This window comes from Lepidochelys kempii, chromosome 10 (genome assembly GCF_965140265.1).
Source record: "Lepidochelys kempii isolate rLepKem1 chromosome 10, rLepKem1.hap2, whole genome shotgun sequence".
Lineage (NCBI taxonomy): Eukaryota > Metazoa > Chordata > Testudines > Cheloniidae > Lepidochelys > Lepidochelys kempii.
This window is the reverse complement of record NC_133265.1, coordinates 70,228,065-70,247,028: the sequence shown is the minus strand read 5'-3', so window position 1 is coordinate 70,247,028 and position 18,964 is coordinate 70,228,065. Positions and strand designations below refer to the sequence as shown.

The following is an 18,964-nucleotide window of genomic DNA, read 5'->3' as shown; positions in this document are numbered from 1 at the left end:
TCCTCATGCTCCATTCTCAACAGCAGGCCAAGATGTCTTGCTGTTGCCGGTCCATCTCTTTTCTTTCCTGTTTCAAAACTCTCATTGGGTGTCCTTTTGTAATGATGAAAGTGTGGAAACCTAGCATAAGATAGGAGCGCACGTGCCTGTGTGCTCTCACACACAGCTTGGTTTGCCTTATTATTGCTCTGCCTAATAGATCCCTTCCCTTCCAGCCGCTGCTCAAAGTCAGCATGTCAGTGAGGGACTCCCTCATACTTGTTCTCCGAAAAGCCATCTTTTCCAGGTAAGATGGGATCAGTGTTCTTTTGAAAAGGTGTTTAAGTTATTGTTGAGCTCTGGATTGGAAGTGGGTTCTTTTTCTTCTTGGTTTAACAATCACCTTTTACTTATGGAGACCCCACCATCCCATCCCCACCCTGGCCCCAGTACTGTAATACAGTCACACCACCATCCTCTGGATTGAGAACTCCACAGTTCTATCTAGAGGAGCCTTGACCCTGAGCCTGTAAATTCAGAAAACCAGATGGAAACTCAAGGTAAGGACATCAAATTAAAAGAAACTCCACTATTAGGTGTCTGCATAACCACACACCTGAGCACACCTTTGCCATGGGGAGCGCAAAGTGAACGGATTACTAGAAACTTCAAGCTGCCATAGTATGGCTGGTCCTTTTTTGAGATTGTAGAAAGATCTGCTCAGTGCAAAGTTCTGGATGATTTGCCTTGCTGTCTCCAGTACATTAGGAGTCTCTGTGGAGTCGCTTGGTAGTGTCTGTTTAGTTACAGATGCAAAAGTCCACTTGTTGTTTAAAGCAAGCAGCCTGATGCTGATGAAAGACCTGGGGTATCACCTAGATTTGTGTAGAGCAAAGATCCTGCTTTCCATGGGACTCACCCAGCATAGAAAACTACAGCCCTGCCAGAGGGAAAGAGAAGAGGTGAGAGATGTGAGAAAACCTCCCCTCTATCTCCACTGCAAACATGCAGCTTTCTTTGCTGCCTTGCTCTCATTCCAGTTTCCACAGCCGTTTAAGTAGCAGGTCTGAGCCCAGCATTCTCCCTTGCTATATACATCAGTGGGACAGAAAGGAGAAGTCAGTGTCGTAAGACTGGAGAACGTAGGAGAAACTAACTGAATTGCCAAGCTGTTAATTCCTTGGGGCATCAGATGTTCCTTTGGGGAATGCGGCATTGCTTTTTCTTTTTTACCACTTTTAGGCCCTCGGTGTGTGTCAGAAAATTGCATGAACTGCTCAGAACAATCTTGTAGCTGAGCTGGTCTCTGAATTTCTTAACTCCTTCTACCCCTCTTCATGCTTCTCTATTCTTTCCCCAACTCATAGGCAGCTAGATGCTCGGAAAGCTGCAGTTGCTGGCTTTTTGCTGCTGTTAAAGAATTTTAAGGTTCTGGGCAGCTTGACTTTTTCCCAGTGCAGCCAGGCCATCGGTGCTAGTCAGGTGAGTGTGGGTTACCCCCTTGAAAATGGTACAGAAAACCCAATAATATGTGGATGATTTTCTGTTTGGGAGTGAGGCTGGATGTTAAATGTTTGGTCTGAATTTTCTTGGCTGAAAGGACAGGTTTGTCTCCCTTTTTGATCCAGTTCTTGCATAGTGATAAATGGGAAGCATAACCCATGTGCCTTCACTAATGTGCTCTCTTTCAGGTCCAGGCAGACATTCACGCCTGCTACAACTCTGCAGCTAATGAGGCCTTTTGCCTTGAAATCCTGGGCAGCCTGAGGCGATGCTTGAGTCAGCAGGCTGACGTCCGACTTATGCTATACGAGGTAAACTGGCTTTCTGCAATGTCTTCATAAATCACCAGTTTTGCTGCTAAGTAGCTGGTTCTAATCCAGCCCAGGTCAATGATGACTGAATGTTGTCGCCACCAGCTGGATCTTTGGGCGCCTGTGGGAAATGGATTCCAGGTTCTAGCTGAGTTCCTCCTGGGATGTTGACATTCTAGGGACTCTAATTTGTTTTAACCCTTTTGTTTCTCATTATTTTAAATCTATATAAGCCTCCCAAAGGCTTTTGATTATCACCTGTCCTTGATGTATATCTTGGTGGTAAAATGTAATGTGGCTGGCCTGGCCAGTGCTCTGCTTGCCATGTCGGGGACCTGGGTTAGATTTCCAGTCTCTCTCGCTCTGAGGAGGGCTTGGTAAACTGAAGGGACGGCTTGCTTGGCTCCTGGTGGGGCCTCACAATGATGCCTTGATCTGATTACGCAGCAACTTTGACAGGCTCTAATGAGAGCCTTGGCAGGAGGGTGTATGGGGAATCTCCTCAGGGGTCCTGAGGATTCTACCATCCGTTCCCTCTATGTCTGTGCTTTCTCTGGGTGAGAGGCAACCATTTATTTGTCTCTGCCTTGTAGCCCTTTTGGGGCTGACCAAGCTGTGTGTGTGATGGGTCTAGTATGAAGAGCTGTTTTCAGGTGCAAGTCTGACTTCAGAGGCACCTATGATGTATCGGGTTTGGGGAAAGGGGCTCCTGGGAAACTGTCTCTAGATCAGAATGAGCATTCTTGCTTCTCTTCCCTGGGTTTGGGCCGACTGATTTTTGGCGAGTTGGTGTGCGTATTGGAATGTGTTTGTATGCTACAGGACATGCAGATACTTTGCTCTTCCATTGAGGTTTCAAGGTCTAAAGAATTACTGCTCCTATGGATTGCCCTCTGGAATATGTTGTATTTGTGAAATCTGCTCCAGAGACAGGTTGAAATTTTAAGATCGTGCCACTTAATGCTCCAACACTGAAAGTCAGACTTGGGGCTTGATGCTACCCGTACTAAGGGGATACCATCTGGGTGTGGACTCCATGTAAAACATCTGTATCTTCTTCCTGTGCTGTCTCACTTTGCCAGTATTTCCAGCATTCCCAACACAACTTTATTAGCTCCCGATTACTTCCAGTGCGAAAGGGTTAAGTTCACTGTTGCCTTGCAGCTCAAAATTATGTTTGTGGATTGTTTCCTCCTCTTGATAATCTTGGCAAATTTGTCTCTCTCCCCTACCTTCAGGGTTTTTATGATGTCCTCCGCAGGAACTCTCAGCTGAGTAACTCCATAATGGAAACACTGCTGTCTCAGGTAAAGTACATTCACAGAGCAATAGAAAGATGGCAGGGGAGGAAATGTGGGCTCCAGGAATTCCAAGACTGTACGTAGCAAAGTGTGAGATGCAAATTCCTCAGGAAAATGTATCTTGCCTGGTCCTGATCCTATGGACTGCACAATGATTGCTCTCCAATAACTGTCCACAGAGACCTACTTACATAATAATAGTCATTGCTGTCCTCCCTTGGAGGAGGGCTCTCCGTGCCATTGTAGGATGGATTAACTCTTCTCAACTCTGTCACACATGTCATGGTCACATCTTCCCCACCAATTGGGCAGGTGGTGGTTTCTCTGAGACATGTCAACATGTCTTCTCTTTCATGATCTGGAGAGGCCACGGCTGACTATTTCCACCACTCCCAACCCTGCCAGTACACCGATTTGAGACTAGACCCAGAATTGAAGCTGGGCAGCTGCAAGGCAGTAGGGGCCTGTCAATGGGAGCCTGATGCTACAGACTTTTCTTTTGCCCTGGTGTATCGCCTCCCAGGGGCACACCTCTGTCCCTCTCCCCTCTGACTTCAGCACTGCTCCTAGCTTGCCTGTTCCCTTGCAGTGTGCAAAGCAATCTAAACTTATTAGGCTGGATTTTCAGCTATGGCCTCTCATTTTTCAGGCTCAATATCTCACTTGTAATTAATTGTGGACACTACCGTTAGCACTTAAATAACTAACTACCCTTGTGCACCACCCCAGATGTGTGATTGACTGTGCCTGTAGTTCACTGTAGGTGCAGAATTACAGGGGCAATTATTTACATCCACTGATGCAGGAGTGGGGGGTGATGTTGCAAACCTCTCTAGTCATTAACTGTCAGCTTTGAAGAGGTAAAATGCTAGTGTTGCTGCATGTAGGTAACCAAGGGAACAGTGAGCGCCCTTAAACATAGCTGCAACAAGACTACATAGATCAACCCCATTTGTGGTCCTTGCTCTTAGAGGATTAAAGTTCGCTTCTAGTTCAGGGATGTATGAGCTGCCGAGGAGGGTTCATTCACTCTAATGAATGGTATGGCAGGTGCATGTTATGCTAATGGCTCAATTACTTACATGGTCTTCAGTCCCTCACAGTCTTTAATGTGAGGTATGGAAATATTTGTACTTAATTTTACAGATGGGGAACTGAGAGGCACAGAGACTAAGTGACTAGCTATTTTTTTTTATTCCTTGTTTTTTGTGGCAGATCAAGCGATACTATGAGCCCGAACCAGACCTGCTTCCCCCACTGAAACTTGAGGGATGTATCGTGGCTCAAGGAGACCAAATATTTCTGCAGGAACCACTGGTAAGAGATATACAGGGTATTCCACTCTTTAAAGCTCACTCATTCCATTGGCTTTTAGGTTTGCAGTTGACTGACTCAAGTCACTCCCTCTTTCTCATCACTCCCTCTTTCTCATTAAGCTCAGCCCCTGCAGGCTTGGAGAGTTGGAGACCAGGACTGGAAACTGAATCCAGTTCTTCTGCAGTGAACTTGGGCAGGTGACGTCACTTCTTCTGCCAAAGCTTTCCCATCAATAAAATGGAAATAATATCCATGATGTTATGGTGCTTACTTCATTACTGTTTCTAAAGTGCTTTGATAGCCCTGGATGGAAGGAGCCATAGCAATAATGTGGTTTTGCTGCTGTTATCCTCTACTGAGCCAGTCCCATTCTTGTCTCCTGCAGCTTAGCACCAACTAGTACAGAAGCACAGGAAAGGAGTCTGTCTCTTCTCTTCTGATCTCGCTCCCTCAGCATGCATTTCCCTCCCTTCCTAATCTGAGGACAGACTGGAGATCTTCAAAAATTCACAGGGTTTCAAAGGGGCCAAATTCAAATCCAGCCCTTAGCTTTTTTTCCTGAAGAATCTTCCATTCCATGCTGAGGGAGGTGTGACTGGAAAGAGACCAGAAGCCTCAGAAATGGTGAAGAAACCCCTTTGAAATCTATTGTCCACACTCTTATCTAATATTCCTTAAATAATTCAGATATAGGTTGAACAGCAAGCCACGTGACAGTGGGTGGCAGCTATGATGTAGGACTTCAGGTAATGAGGTAGGTGAGCTGAAAACATGCACTGAGGGATCCTCTGTTGGAATTCAGAGTATATTGCATTGTTTGAAGTTCATATGTGAGGTTACAGGACCACAGCACTTCTGTTTTAAAACCTCAGCTGTGAGTAAGAAATGCTCGTTCCCATAGGTTATGAACTTCTGAAGCACGTTGTTGTGGCTTTTCCACCTCTGGCTATAGTGGTCCAGCCTGCTGCTGTGGAGAATCCTGTTCCATTGCACCAGTCTCCCTCTGTCCAGCTAGAAGGTTTGGAATGATCCCACTGGCTAAGCCCTTGTTAGCACAGTGAATTGTAATATCCTGTGTGACTGCTTTCTTCAGGCCCATCTGCTCAGCTGTATCCAGCACTGCCTAGCCTGGTACAAGAGCACCATGCAGCTGCGCCACGAAGCTGAGGAAGAAGAGGACGAGGATGACGACTATGTGGGATTCCAACAAGACCTTGAAGAGATGCTGGACTCTATCACACGGCGAATGATCAAGAGTGAACTGGAGGACTTTGAACTGGTAATTCAGATTTTCTCAGCAAGGCCAGGTGAACAGGGAGATTCTTGATTCTTATGGGGTTTTAGAAGGGTTTTTCACTTCTTCATTTTGCCTCTTAGGATAAATCAGCAGACTTTTCTCTGTCTTCTGGCGTTGGCGTGAAGAACAATATCTATGCCATCTTGGTAATGGGAGTTTGTGAGGTCCTGATTGAGTATAACTTTAACATAGGGAATTTCAGGTAAGGTGTCAAGTCCTATCCTTCAGAACACTCACCCACTGGTGAAGTTAAGAGGAATTCATTAGCTATTCAGTATGTCTGGGACAATGTCTTCAGTGTACCTTGCAAGTATAGCACAGCGCCACCAACTGTAACAGGGGAACAGTGAATGACTTCTCATAGCTCATTCCCTGCACATCGTGGTGCAAATCTACACCTAACCTTATGGAGAGTTTTTGTTTTGAACATCACTGTACTTGTCATTATCACAGTTCACTAGGATTTTGAAACAAGGGAAGTGGCCAAGCCAGTATGGACTGGGTGGGACCTGAACTGTGTATTGGAAGGATAGGGAGCTTCATACGTCATCTGGAAAGTATCTTCTCTAACTGGATTAATAAAAGTTCCCATGAAGAAATTGTAGCATTTTGGTCTCTATTATCAGTGTTTTTTACCACCTTCTTGTGATGTTGCAGCAAGAACAAGTTTGAGGATGTTCTAGGCCTGTTTAAGTGTTACAGCAAACTCTCTGAGATCCTGAAGGAAAAAGCTGGGAAGAACAAGTTATCCTTGGCCAATAAAACAGCCCGAAGCTTCCTTTCCATGAGCTTCATATCCACTCTACTCACAGCTTTGTTCAGGTGAAACTGTCACAGCCTGTTTATCTCTGACTTGTATATTACCTTAAACTCACTTCTGTGGTGTTTGTAGGTTGCCTACCTTTTTGAGCAGTACATACTGCACACACACAGGGGGTGCAGCATGTCACTTCTGCACACAGTACACTTGGAGCACTCTCCCGACCAGCCTGGAGCTGTGCAGAGTGGCCGCCTCATGACCCTCAGTCCTGATCTGTAGTTCCTCCTGCTACTCCTTTCCTGGGTCACACTTCAGCTGTATCAGTGCCCCTTAATGCTGCCCTGGAGGGCCTCTGATGTTCCAGTCCTAGGCCATCCCCTACCCTCAGAAAACCAGTGACCCTCAGTCCTGACATGCAGCGTCCCATGCTGTTCTGGCTCTTGGCCTCTACTGAGCAGACTGCCACTTGTACTCAACTGGGGATATGAGTGAGGTTGAAGAGGCTGTTAAAATTCTGGTTTTGGATATTTGCTCCAAGTGGCTTAAATGAAGAACGGGACTATGTTGCTTCCTCCCTGGAGAGGATTTTGCTGTTGGGCTGGAGACTCAATTTATTTCTTTTAAATGAAAGTTCAGATTCTGAAGCACATTTATGTGGCAAATTAAAAAACAACAGTTACGTAGATACACAGTTACATTCCACACAGGGCCCTGTGTGACCCACCAACGGTGCGCTCTGGTGTGCCAAGATGAAATGCTTATAGGCTAGCCCTCTGCATTACATTAAGGTGTGTCCCTAGACTCAGAGGTGTTTTTAAAATGTTCATATGACTCTTCAGGGATAGTGCCCAAAGCCATGAGGAGAGCTTGGCTGTTCTGCGCTCCAGCAGTGAATTCATGCGTTACGCTGTCAGTGTAGCACTGCAGAAGGTGCAACAGCTGGAGGAGACGGGTCAAACAGATGGACCTGATGGCCAGAATCCAGAGAAGATATTCCAAACCCTCTGCAAAATTACTCGGTGAGTTTCTATGTAGCTTGGAGACTTGAATGCTGGACTGCAAATATGTTGGTTTTTTTGAACACCTGAAACTCTCATGTAAAAGTCTGAAAGGGCAATAGTCAGTGGCAATTGTTTGAAACTGTAATTAGCACCAAATTATAACAAAATTGCCTCCTGTGTTCCTGAGACATCTGAGCAGCAGACACCTTGATTTCTCCATCAAAGTGAGTGATAAACCAAGTGAGATAATGAGAGAGATGGAAGAGCCATTCTCTGTAAAACCGAGCTAACTTCTGGTAGTTAATTTGTTACTCACAGTAGGAAACTAGAATGGCTATAGACCAGGCTTCTCAGGCCTTTGGGAGGGGCCTCCATTCATTTAGTTTGAACCCCGCTCCAGTTACAGTTTGAAATAGTTATATGTGAAAGAGGAGTTCACTTTTAGCCAAACATTGGCTGTTTCCCTTTGAGTTTAAAGCCTTAGTCCTGTATCTTCCTCATTCCTCTGATGGTGGTAGAAAGTAGATGACAATATAGTACCACTCTGATTAGAAGTCACTTTTGTGTAATATAAATTTACATGCTACACAAACATCAAGAAAGAAACGCATTCAGTTCTAAAGAACCTATAGTCTCTGTCTGATCGTGCAAACTCCTCCTTGTGCAAATAATCCTTACCCATGTCAATAGTTGTATTGAAGCCAATGGAATTACACATGTTAGCTAAGAACTATCCATCTGAATAAAGGAGTTTTCATGATCAGGCTGTAAGATAAACCAGAGAAGGGTCATCATGGCAGGTAAAGGATTGTGTGGAGAGAGAAATGGCTGGAAGAAGGGGAAAGAAGATTCTTGGTGGTTGAGAACAGGAAGACTTTTACATTACAGGTCCCCCTCAGACCAAACACTTCTCATTCTTCAAGACTTCTCTATTTAGTTTCTCTTTTCTGTACATTCACCATCTTATTTACATAGAGCCCAATACAGATATCTGGCCCATCAAAAACACAAACTGTAGGGAGACAAAGTCCTTGTGGTAAGTTGCGTAAGTCTAATTGACAAATATGACACCAGTGATAAAGGTTCAGACATGGGGAGGGGGCACACTGAGCCAGTGAGGGAGGGAAGGCCATGTGAAAGGGAGTGAGTTTTTAAAGAGGGATTTGAAGTAGGAGCAGGAAGTCAATAGGCACATGGGGGGAAGGAAGAATAAAATTATCAGATGGGTCAAACAGGAAGAATGCATAGAAAACAATGGCTGTGAAGCTTGTATCAAAACTAATTTTGCCTTTAAAATGACTCTCTTCCCATTCAATTGTACTGAAAGAAGATCCAGCCTGTAGAGTCCAGAACTGATTCTATTCCAGTTCTTGTGCTGTGCAACCAACTATGCTAGAACATGTGAACTAACTCCCCACCCACCTCTTACAGGGTCCTGTTATGGAGATACACTTCAATTCCAACTGCAGTCGAAGAGTCTGGGAAGAAGAAGGGCAAGAGCATCTCACTGCTGTGCTTGGAGGGCTTGCTGAAGATATTTAACACAGTGCAACAGCTCTACAAGTCCAAGACCCCACAGTTTCTACGGGCATTGGGTAGGCACTTTGGCTGTGACAGAACAGGTCTGCTCAGTCCTAGACTCTCACTAATGGGGCTAGATGTGCTGTGGAGGCTTTGCACAGGACCCCTGGATAAGGAGAAAGTTGACCTCATGTCATTCAGAAGTGATGCTGGTCACTGAGCTCCAGCTGGCTTTCCTTGCCTCAGGCCAGTCCCAGAGATGTGAGGGCTCAATAGAAGCAAGCAAATAGTCTCTGTTGGCAGAGCATGACTGGAGGTCTTCCTGTTTGAAATCCTGCCTTGAACCATCCTTTTTGCCCTCCACAATTCTCCAGTATGTTTTCCTCAGACTTGTGGCCTTTACCACCACCGCAAAGGAGAATGTGCGTGCATGCTTGTGTCTGTACTAAATCCTGTATGCTGGACTCAGCACTTAACTCATCACCTCTCTCTCTCAGATATGGCTAATGATGATGCAGAGGAAGAGGAAGATACTAACGTCACCGAGAAAGCTGCCTTTCAGATCCGACAGTTTCAGGTAAATAACAGAAATGTCACTGTGGGTAGCGAGTGGTCTCAAAGCATGAGCTAATTTGGGGGTACCTTTGGATGTTTTGCCTAGGCTATTAGCCTGCTACCAACTGAAAAGAAAATGTCCTGTGACTGACCCACTGAGTGATTCACTGGCACCTTCAGAAGAGTTTCACACCTGTTAGGAAGCTCAGTAAGACTTAGTGCATATAGGGACTGAGCGGGGTGCGTATAAGGAGCTGCATCCCTCCCTTAATGTGGTCTGTACAGTGCATAAGAAAGCAACTCTACGGACCAAAGGTACAATCCACACCTCAGTGAATATTGTAAGAGCCTTACTAAAGTAGAAATTAGCTGTTGTTTAACAGCTTGTAACAAAATCAGATGCTCACGGATATGTTCTAAAAGCATCTGGATTATCTCTGTAAGAAATTTTGCTTTCCTTCAGTGTTGGTGCTGCCTATGCTGGGGCGGGCTGCTGATTTCTTTACATGCCCCAGTCTCAGAGGCTTTTGGTTACTTGCCTCCTAAAATGGCCCAGGCATGCATATGTACTGGATTCTGTCCTTCCTCCCCATGATCAGAGGTCTCTGGTGAACCAGCTCAGCAGTGCTGGCGATGACTTCAACAGCAAGGAAGCCCTATCACTTGTGACCATTATCTCCACTTTGTCCAAGCTACTGGAGCCCTCCTCTTCACAGGTACTTAGCAGAGCTGTTAATGATTGGTGAGAATGTGTGTGGTGCTGGCAGCAGTGGGGTCTGAACATCCATGATACACGGGGAAAAGGTAGTCAGCTTGGTTTGATTGCAGACCCCCAGATGGTGACGGGAAGTTTTTTGAAATGTTCATTCCCCTGTGTGCTTGCAAGCAGACCAAACGCTGCCAGGATAACTGGCAGCCAAACTTTAGCCTACAATACTGAATGTCTTCAGGAATGACACGTTTTAGGAAGGCTAAATTAATGAGGGAGCAGTAGCACTGGCTGGAGCCATAATGTGGGCAGATGCTGTACATGCTTCCCTGTGATACCTCTACTAATTGTCCTTTATTATTTGTATTGCGCTACCACCTAGAGCCCCTACCCCTATTGTGCTGGGTGCTATCCAGTTGTGACAGAGAGACAGCCCCCTCCCCCCCATCCTGATCGCCATCCTCCTGCTATGCCAGTCCAGACCCCTTGCGCAGCTCTGACAGTGCACCTTGATCCTGACCTGCAGCAATCCCTGCCTTTCTGCAGAAGTCCTGGCCCCTTCCTACACACACCTCAAGCCTGGACTACAGTATCCCTGCTACCTGGCCTCCTGACTAGTAGCTACTAATCATGCCAAACTGTGGTGTTTCTTCTATATGGGTACAGATCCACTGGGGGGCCCCTCTAGCCCCATCTCTTCAAGGAAGAATGGTTGAGGGCTTAACCCCTCTTACACATACATACAACATTTAAAGGGCTATAGTAAGGGAGACCAAATTTTACCCAGCCAACGGCGAAATTGAAAATTTGCCAGGAACATGAAGGCCTTGCCTACTTTGGAGTAAATGGAGTAGACTGTAGTTACTCTTCTCTTCAGTAAGAGGCTGTGTCCAGGGGAGACCACAGACCCTCACGTGCAATGCATTGTCTTGAAACAAGCATCTACCACTCTTCACTAGGTGTAGAACTCCACAGACCCTGTCTGGGCATCTTTCTGCTAGAGGTGCCTCTGTTGGTTTCCATGGATGGTTGGTTACTGTTGTGCTGAGCGTATTTCTTGAAATCAAACTGATTTTCTTCAGTTTAGCATTGTCTTTGTGACTGCATTCATGTAAAACCCTTTTTCCCTTGTGTAGTTCATACAGCTGTTCTCTTGGACAGTCAAGATTTGCAAGGAAACCAGTCTGGGTGAGTAAGATTTTTGGAGTAAATTCAGACTTGAGGTACTAATGTCAATGGAGTTGCATCTGCTCACACTAGATCTGAATTTGGGCCTCTGATACTGTGCTCCGAGTTCCTCTTCCATTCATCCTTTTGATGGGTTCAAGCTCAAAGCCTTGTTTTACTGACAAATGCAATGGATTTGCAGATAATAGTACGGGATGTGCTAGGGCCACTTCAGAGTTGTCTTCTGTGGCGCTAGCCGGCTGAATGTTGGGTGGGTATCTTTCATTTCACCTCCCTCCCCTCTTCAGCTGTCTAGGACTGGATTTTGTTTTGTAAAGATAGCCACTGTTCTCGGACTTGGTGTCCCAGCTTATGGTCACTCAACTGCTTGCTGATGACTAGAAATTCCAACATCTCCCCCTTTAACTTGCAGTGCAATAGCATTTGCTTCCTAGTCACCATTCCCCTATGAGCTGAAGGGTCCAATCTACCTCATTCCCCCTTGAAGTATATATTATTTGAAATACCTCATGTCTCTAACTTCCTGATCTAATCATAAGCTAAGGGTACTGGGCAGGGATGTAGGGTCAGAGCTAAGGCTGTTTGTGGAACCTTAACTTTAAATTGCCTGACTTCCAAGCTCCTCTTTTGTAACTACAGTGTTTTAACAAGGGTTGAATGCAGTATGTCTCTGTACCGCCTAAGCTGTCTGTGTCTCTCTCTCCTGAAATGTAGGCTATAGTAAAATGCATGCTTGATCTCATCCTAGCAGGATGACTGACAGTCGTTGAAAAGCCAGTGGAGTGTCATGGCTGGTGACTGTCATTTCCTCTCCTTTCTTGCAGAGGATTCCCCTTGCTGTAAGGGTTTGCTGACCCTGCTCTTCAATCTCCATGTTCTCTACAAAAGCCCTGTCGGCCTGCTGCGTGAGCTCGCCCAGGATATCCACGCTCACCTTGGAGACATAGATCAGGTGCGGGCCAGAACCCCAGCTCTCTGTGTAAGCTTAGCATCGCCTGTGCTGCGAAGGCCGAGGTGGAGTGTGTCTGAGCACTCCATCCCTGGAAGAAGCCCCAAATACATGCAGCATGTGACTGAATCCAAAGATTTGATTATCAGAGAGTCTCTTTCCCCACAGGATATGGAGGTGGAGAATCCATCACATTTTGCTATCGTGAACATCAAGACAGCAGCCCCTACTGCCTGTGTGAGTTGGAACAGTATATGTAAGACCTAGTCTCTGCTACTACTATGCAGCTGGTGCCAAGACTCACCTTGGTACATGTGGGTTGCAGAACTCCTAATGTGCTAAACTATGTTCAAAAACCTGTTTTGCTTTCTCTTTTTTCCTTAGCTGCTGGTCCTGGCTCAAGCAGAGAAGGTCCTTGATGAGGTTGATTGGCTGATCAAGAAGCTTAAGAACCACTTGGTATTGGAGACACCAGGTAATGAGATGGCCCTCTGCTCTGCAATGGCCTTAGAGCTCCACAAAAGAAAGACAGAGATAGATATCAAGGAAACACCTCACAGTTTTGAACAGCCAACTTACTAAGATGGCTTCTTGACATAGATGGTGAAGGCGCCTCCCTTGTGCTGGTCCCAGGAGGGAAATGTAAGAGTTGTCAATCGTTACACGGATTCATCCCACACACATACTCTCCCTCCCTCTCTCCCCCCGCCCTCCTCTCACATGAAGATGGACATTTGTATTTTGCCATCTTAGTATTGTGTTGATTGCTGGGAACTGGGTTTTGGGATAAATATTTGCAGGCTGCATGTGACTTCAGGAGAAAGCTGCTTGTCTAATTGTGGTGGGGAGGAGCAGGAAGGGTCACTGGACTGAACCTATATGTCCAATGGTAGGGCACAAGGGGCTACTGCTAGCTCACTGACCAGAGCAGATTACATTTTAGTTCTGAGAAGGGCAGAAGTGGGGGCTTTTTTAGCACCACTTTTAGCAAAATTTGTGCTGGTTTTTACTTCACTTCCCCCAAAGCATCAGTGTGTATGTGCTGTGGATGTACCTATCTCTTCTCTTTTTAGAAGACTCCTCTCAGGCATCAAGCCAGATCCAGTCTCTGGAGAAGGCTATAATCCTGCAGCTGGGAACGCTGCTGACAGCTTACCATGAGCTGGTGCAAACAGCCCTTCCTGCTGGGAGCTGTGTGGATACTCTGCTGAGAAGCCTGAGCAAGACTTACACTATTCTCACCTCCCTCATCAAACACGTGAGTGCTCTTGTGCTGAACTGGCAGGATGAGATTTAAACATCTCTGCCCTTTCCCCACAACAAGCTAACAGTGGCAGCAGCTCATCTGCAGCTTGGGACTGTCAACGTGATGTGTAGTCATGCCAGTCCTCACCCTCCTCCAGTGGCAACATGCATATGAGTTTCCTAGCCTCTAGGTGGTGGCGGCCTCTAGCAAAGACAAAGGGTGCCTCTCTCCTGCTTAGTAGGTAAGGGCAGAGCTATGCTGCCCTTGGCTGGGAGCGGCTCTTGCATGCTTTGTAATCTTTCAGGCCCCTCACTGGAGAACCATGTGTCATTCACACTATGCAACTTCCCCGCCTCCCACATCCCATCCATGGCTTGACACCTACGATGTAGAAATTAGCACATAAGGACTGACCAATGGCCTATTTAGTCTGAGATGATGCTTTGGAGGAAGGCAAAGAATTCCCTATGCCCCTAAGCAGTAGTGACGTGCATGATGTGTGGGGAATGCTTCCTCTGTCCCACCGGTGACCAGCTTACACCCTGATAGTTCCTGTAACTTCCATCCTAACTAGTGTGGGCTGCAGAGCTTCTTCCTATAAGCACTCATGCAGTGCAGTTTGGTTGTTCCAAAGGCAACCTCAGAAACATCTAGCCCAGTGGTTCTCAACCAGGAGTACCTGTACGCTTGGGGGTACGCAGAGGTCTTCCAGAAGGTACATAAACTCATCTAGATATTTGCCTAGTTTTACAACAGGCTACATAAAAAGCACTAGTAAAGTTAGCACAAACTAAAATTTCATACAGACAAAATGAGAGAGTCAGCAATTTTTCAGTAATAGTGTGCTTGTGACGCTTTTGTATATTTGTCTGATTTTTGTAAGCAAGTAGTTTTTAAGTGAGGTGAAACTTGGGTGTACACAAGACAAATCAGATTCCTGAAAGGGACACAGTAGTCTGGAAAGGTTGAGAAACACTGATCTAGCCTGCACTGCAGTGAACATTCCCCTTGCTCACAGTCCCTCCTTTGCCGCCTAACATTTGTACAGGACAGGAACTTCACTTTGCCAAGTCCAAGTAAGGTGTGACTGCATCAGAGAAGGATAACCCCTTGCCCCCTAAGTGGGGAAGCAATTAGTCCTCTGAGTAGAGGGAGCCTTTCATGTTGCTTTCATCTGAATTCCCTCTCCCATGTGCTCAGTGGGACAAGGAATATCACAGAGTGAATTGCTTCCAGCCCTTGCCTGGAAAGACAAGCTTCAGGGGATGAATGGAGGTGTCTGAAGGAAGCTCACTCTCGTGTATTTCTTGCAGTATCTCCAAGTTTGCCGCAGTGGCCTGGGCACAATTTCAGGGAGGCTGGAAAAGCTGGTGAGTGCCACCTTATTATGCTGAGGGATAAGCGCACTGACTTGTTTCAGGAATAACACTGGTATCTCTGCTCCTTCATAGGTGAAGCTCTCCGGTTCCCATTTGACTCCACAGTGTTACGCCTTCATCACATATGTACAGGTAAGTGGGCTAAGTTTCCTGTGGAAACACATGCTTCAGCACTAAAGGGGAGTAGCAGGAACAATGAGAAGATCAGCACTGCCTGTATTTCTGAACCCTCCATGGTGTGGCTTGAGGCTGCGATCATTCCAAGCTTCAGCTTATGCCATATAAGCATGGCAAGAGACACATTCTTCTTCAGTAATGAAGGGATTAAACTTCTGCGCAGACAGAGCAAGAATATTGATTTCAGCTTGGGAAAGGGAGGGAAGTGGCTGTGTGCTGGTCTTTAAGCCATGTATTAGATCACTTTCTATCTCTATGCACGTGTGGATACTGACATGTGGCTTCTTTGGGTAAGTTTGGTATTAGTATTAACAGCAAATGGAAGAGAGACTCCAAATACAACACAGCCACACACCATATACATTAATATAATTGGCAATCTCTGCTCAAGGTGATGGCATGGGTCAGGATTAAGGTACTTTGACAGATACGTCTATGTATGGTTGAGCAAGGGGCGCTTCAGGTCAGGACCAAGGGGCATTGCCAGAGCCATGTAGGGGAGACCAGAGCTGGAATTACAGGGGGAGCTGGAGCTCGGGGTTAAGCTATGTTGGCAGAGCTGGGGGAGGAATGGGGGGAAGCTGGCATAAACACCTATCCCTGGCTCTGGCAGTATTGTTAGCTTCTCACTTCTGTAAACTTCCAAATCCCTCAGTGAGCTGTAAACATTGAACTAGCCACGTGGAGAAGACATTTGTCTGCCATGATTTGGCTACGGGCTGTTCTTGCTAGCCCTGTGATGCTGTGCCCTGTGCTTTCTTCCTTCAGAACATCCACAGTGAAAGCCTGAGCTTTGCAGGGGAGAAGAAAAAGAAGAGAGAGGATGAAACTGCTGCAATTGCTACAGTCATGGTGAGCTTGATTCACTCCCTGTTAGAATCTGGTTGCATGCAGCGGAAATAGCAATGTTGTCGATTCTTAAGATTTTATCATGGAGCTTGTGATGATTGGTGTTTTCTTAAAGCTCTGTCTCTGGAAGGCAGGTAAATACACCACAAACTCACCTTTCATTTAAGTAAAAACAAAGTTTGTAGCCCTCCTGGCTGTGGAGAAAAGTTGGAAAATATGACCCCAGTGCCACCCTAAAGGCTCAAAAAACAAGGCAAACAACAAAAGCAGCTTTTTAATCTCATGACTTTTTGGTGCTTGACTCTTTCTTTGAACATTTGGGGTTGGCAATACCGGCACATTTCCGTTTCAATGTGCTGATGGGCTCTCTGTGCTGCTGGAGTTTCCTGAGAAAGATGGAGCACTTCGTTTGACTAAATGAGGTCAATAATTGCAATTGCAAGTGACTGAGTTGGAAAAGTGTGAATGGGAACTGGAGGGTTAGTTACACTGGTTAAAGGTGTGTGACCCTTCATATTCATCAAAGCATTTTGCTATCCACTGTTATGTTTACCAGCTGGTCAAATGTCAGACACTCCTGTGCCATTCAAGTGAACCAGTGCTTTGCTGGTAAAAAGTAGTGAGGACAGCAAAGACAATGACTTCCTCACTGCTCCCTGAAGGTAAAGTGATGCTGCTAAGGACAGCAGATTTACCTGGAGCTGGATGCTGCCTCCTGGTTGATTATTAGAAGTGAAGGTCATAACAGAAAATAAATGGAGCAGAAATGCAGTGAGTTGGAAATGGGTGCTGTCAAACGGAAAAACCCAGCTCGGGAATGGTCAGAAGAGTTCAAAGCCATGGAGAAGTACCATGGAATACCTGCTCCAAAGGTGGTACTGATCCAGTTGGTTTAAAAACAATCCTGAACCTAAACTGGCAAGGTTTGGTATGGAGTTGATACTTGGTACAGAGGAAGGGATGGTGTCAGTGGTGTAGTACTGAAGTCGTTCACTGACAATCTGGGGTTGTCTGAACCAGAGATGGGCTAGAATTACAGTAATGATGCATCATGTTCACTGAAGGCAGGATGAGAAGTAATGGATGTAATCTGCAGGAAGGGAAATTTAGATTAGCTATTAGGAAGAACTTTCTAATTCCAGGGGAGGTGGACAAACCCTTGTCAGGGATGGTCTAGGTTTACTTGGCCCTGCCTCAGCCTAAGGAGCTGGATTTGATGATCTCTCGAGGTCCCTTCCATTTCTATGACTATGTCCCTTGACATGAGAAAGTGGAGTTCTGTATAATGCCTTTAAGCAATTGGCAACTGTGGTAAATAGGTTTTAAAATCTCTTCCATTTGGTTATGGAAATCCAGACTGATGGATTGATGAAGATCAGATGAATGTGTGCATTGTTACATACCTGGGCTGCTCACACTGCATTAAGTTTACTATGGGAGCCTTCAGTGTTCATGTCCAACCTCTTTTTTTTTTTTTTTTTTTGTATTACAGGCCAAGGTGCTTCGGGAGACCAAGCCAATCCCAAACCTGATTTTTGCTATAGAGCAGTATGAGAAATTTCTTATCCACCTCTCCAAAAAGTCAAAGGTAATCTGCCCTCCTCTGCAGCAGTCTGTGGCTCTGCGTGGCTGAAGGACAGATGACATACATACAGCAAAGCAACATCACTGTGAAAGGCTGCTGTACCTCTTCTTGGTTTTCTAAATGAATGTTACTACAGCTGTTATCAATGCAACTGGTCACAGAAGGAATTCACCATCATGGCAACTTTCTCACAAATCCTGGCCTGACTTTCTATTCTAAATTGATGTTACATTCAGGCAGCTGGCATCAATGCAGGCACTTGGAGAAGCATACGCTTTCTGAGGACTTAGCCATTTTGTATTTTCTTGTTGAGTAGAAACTGAAAAGGTTAATGCCATTGCTCTGCTCATTCATCTCAACTGCAGTGAAAGAAACATCCCTAGCCAAGGCTCTCAGCTGAGATGACATCAGGGTAATATACACATTTAGGGTTCCTGCCTACTCCCACCCCCTTAAAAAACCCATAAGGTAGGTGGCTTTGCCCATTTGAAAGTGGAGGCAGGGGATGTTGAACACACCCAGGATGGAAGAAAGGGAGTGTGAAAACATCACCTGGACTGCCACAGTCACACACTGTTATTGGCGGGAAGGTGACCAGGGACTCTGCCCTGGCACTAGGCGGGAGGAGCAGGCAGTGGTAGAAAGCTGCACTACAACAGGTATTAATGCTGTAGCATTCTCTCCTAGCGATCAGCCTTGAAATACTCATTGTCTTTTGGTTACGGTAGGTGAACTTGATGCAGTACATGAAGCTGAGCACCTCCCGGGACTTCCGCATCAATGCATCCACACTAGAGAGTGCGCTGCAGGAGAAGAACACTGAAGATGCTGAGAACGAACCAGACAATGACCAGGTCAGAACTCTCACAAGAGCAAGTGCCAGGGCTCACTCTCTCTGAGATCCAGCTGAGGCTGGGCTTTCCATGTGTGTGAAATCAGTGTAAAATGAGCCTGCCCTAGTTCCATCTTTAAAGGGGAATCCCTAATTTACTATCTGCCCATTTAATGAGTGAAATGGTAGAGACCCAACTCTGCCATCCCTGTAACGTGACACTGTGTTGCTTAGCCCAACACTTTGCCCTGAGCTAGTTTTCACTCAATATGCCAGTACCAATTCAAATGAATCAGTTTAAAATAAAACAGAGACATTATAGCAGTACTTTAGAAAAGCCCACAGTTTAATTCTGCTGTGTTCCCCTTAACTATTGATTTTCTAGGGTGGGTGGAAAAAAAATCAGGTTTGCACGGTATGACTTGTGCTTTTAAACTCTTAGTGCTTCTTGGCTCTAGGACTATCAGTGTTTACAGATGTCTCTTAACTCAATGGCACTCATGCT

General features: G+C 45.8%; 1 protein-coding gene across 6 annotated transcripts in view; it reads left to right on the top strand.

The window, feature by feature from the left end:
• FANCI (FA complementation group I) overlaps nucleotides 1–18,964 on the top strand; it is a 44,527-nt gene that overhangs the window by 20,370 nt on the left and 5,193 nt on the right. For all 6 annotated transcript variants that reach the window (XM_073304152.1, XM_073304151.1, XM_073304153.1 and 3 more), the window contains 22 exons: nucleotides 216–286; nucleotides 1,347–1,461; nucleotides 1,671–1,793; nucleotides 3,032–3,100; nucleotides 4,310–4,411; nucleotides 5,505–5,690; nucleotides 5,789–5,910; nucleotides 6,366–6,530; nucleotides 7,308–7,487; nucleotides 8,901–9,064; nucleotides 9,488–9,567; nucleotides 10,145–10,261; nucleotides 11,391–11,442; nucleotides 12,267–12,394; nucleotides 12,560–12,628; nucleotides 12,776–12,866; nucleotides 13,465–13,649; nucleotides 14,951–15,007; nucleotides 15,089–15,148; nucleotides 15,962–16,045; nucleotides 17,535–17,630; nucleotides 18,356–18,481. In XM_073304152.1, the coding sequence (XP_073160253.1) occupies nucleotides 216–286; nucleotides 1,347–1,461; nucleotides 1,671–1,793; nucleotides 3,032–3,100; nucleotides 4,310–4,411; nucleotides 5,505–5,690; nucleotides 5,789–5,910; nucleotides 6,366–6,530; nucleotides 7,308–7,487; nucleotides 8,901–9,064; nucleotides 9,488–9,567; nucleotides 10,145–10,261; nucleotides 11,391–11,442; nucleotides 12,267–12,394; nucleotides 12,560–12,628; nucleotides 12,776–12,866; nucleotides 13,465–13,649; nucleotides 14,951–15,007; nucleotides 15,089–15,148; nucleotides 15,962–16,045; nucleotides 17,535–17,630; nucleotides 18,356–18,481 (2,442 nt within the window). The remainder of the gene's footprint in view (nucleotides 1–215; nucleotides 287–1,346; nucleotides 1,462–1,670; nucleotides 1,794–3,031; nucleotides 3,101–4,309; nucleotides 4,412–5,504; nucleotides 5,691–5,788; nucleotides 5,911–6,365; nucleotides 6,531–7,307; nucleotides 7,488–8,900; nucleotides 9,065–9,487; nucleotides 9,568–10,144; nucleotides 10,262–11,390; nucleotides 11,443–12,266; nucleotides 12,395–12,559; nucleotides 12,629–12,775; nucleotides 12,867–13,464; nucleotides 13,650–14,950; nucleotides 15,008–15,088; nucleotides 15,149–15,961; nucleotides 16,046–17,534; nucleotides 17,631–18,355; nucleotides 18,482–18,964) is intronic.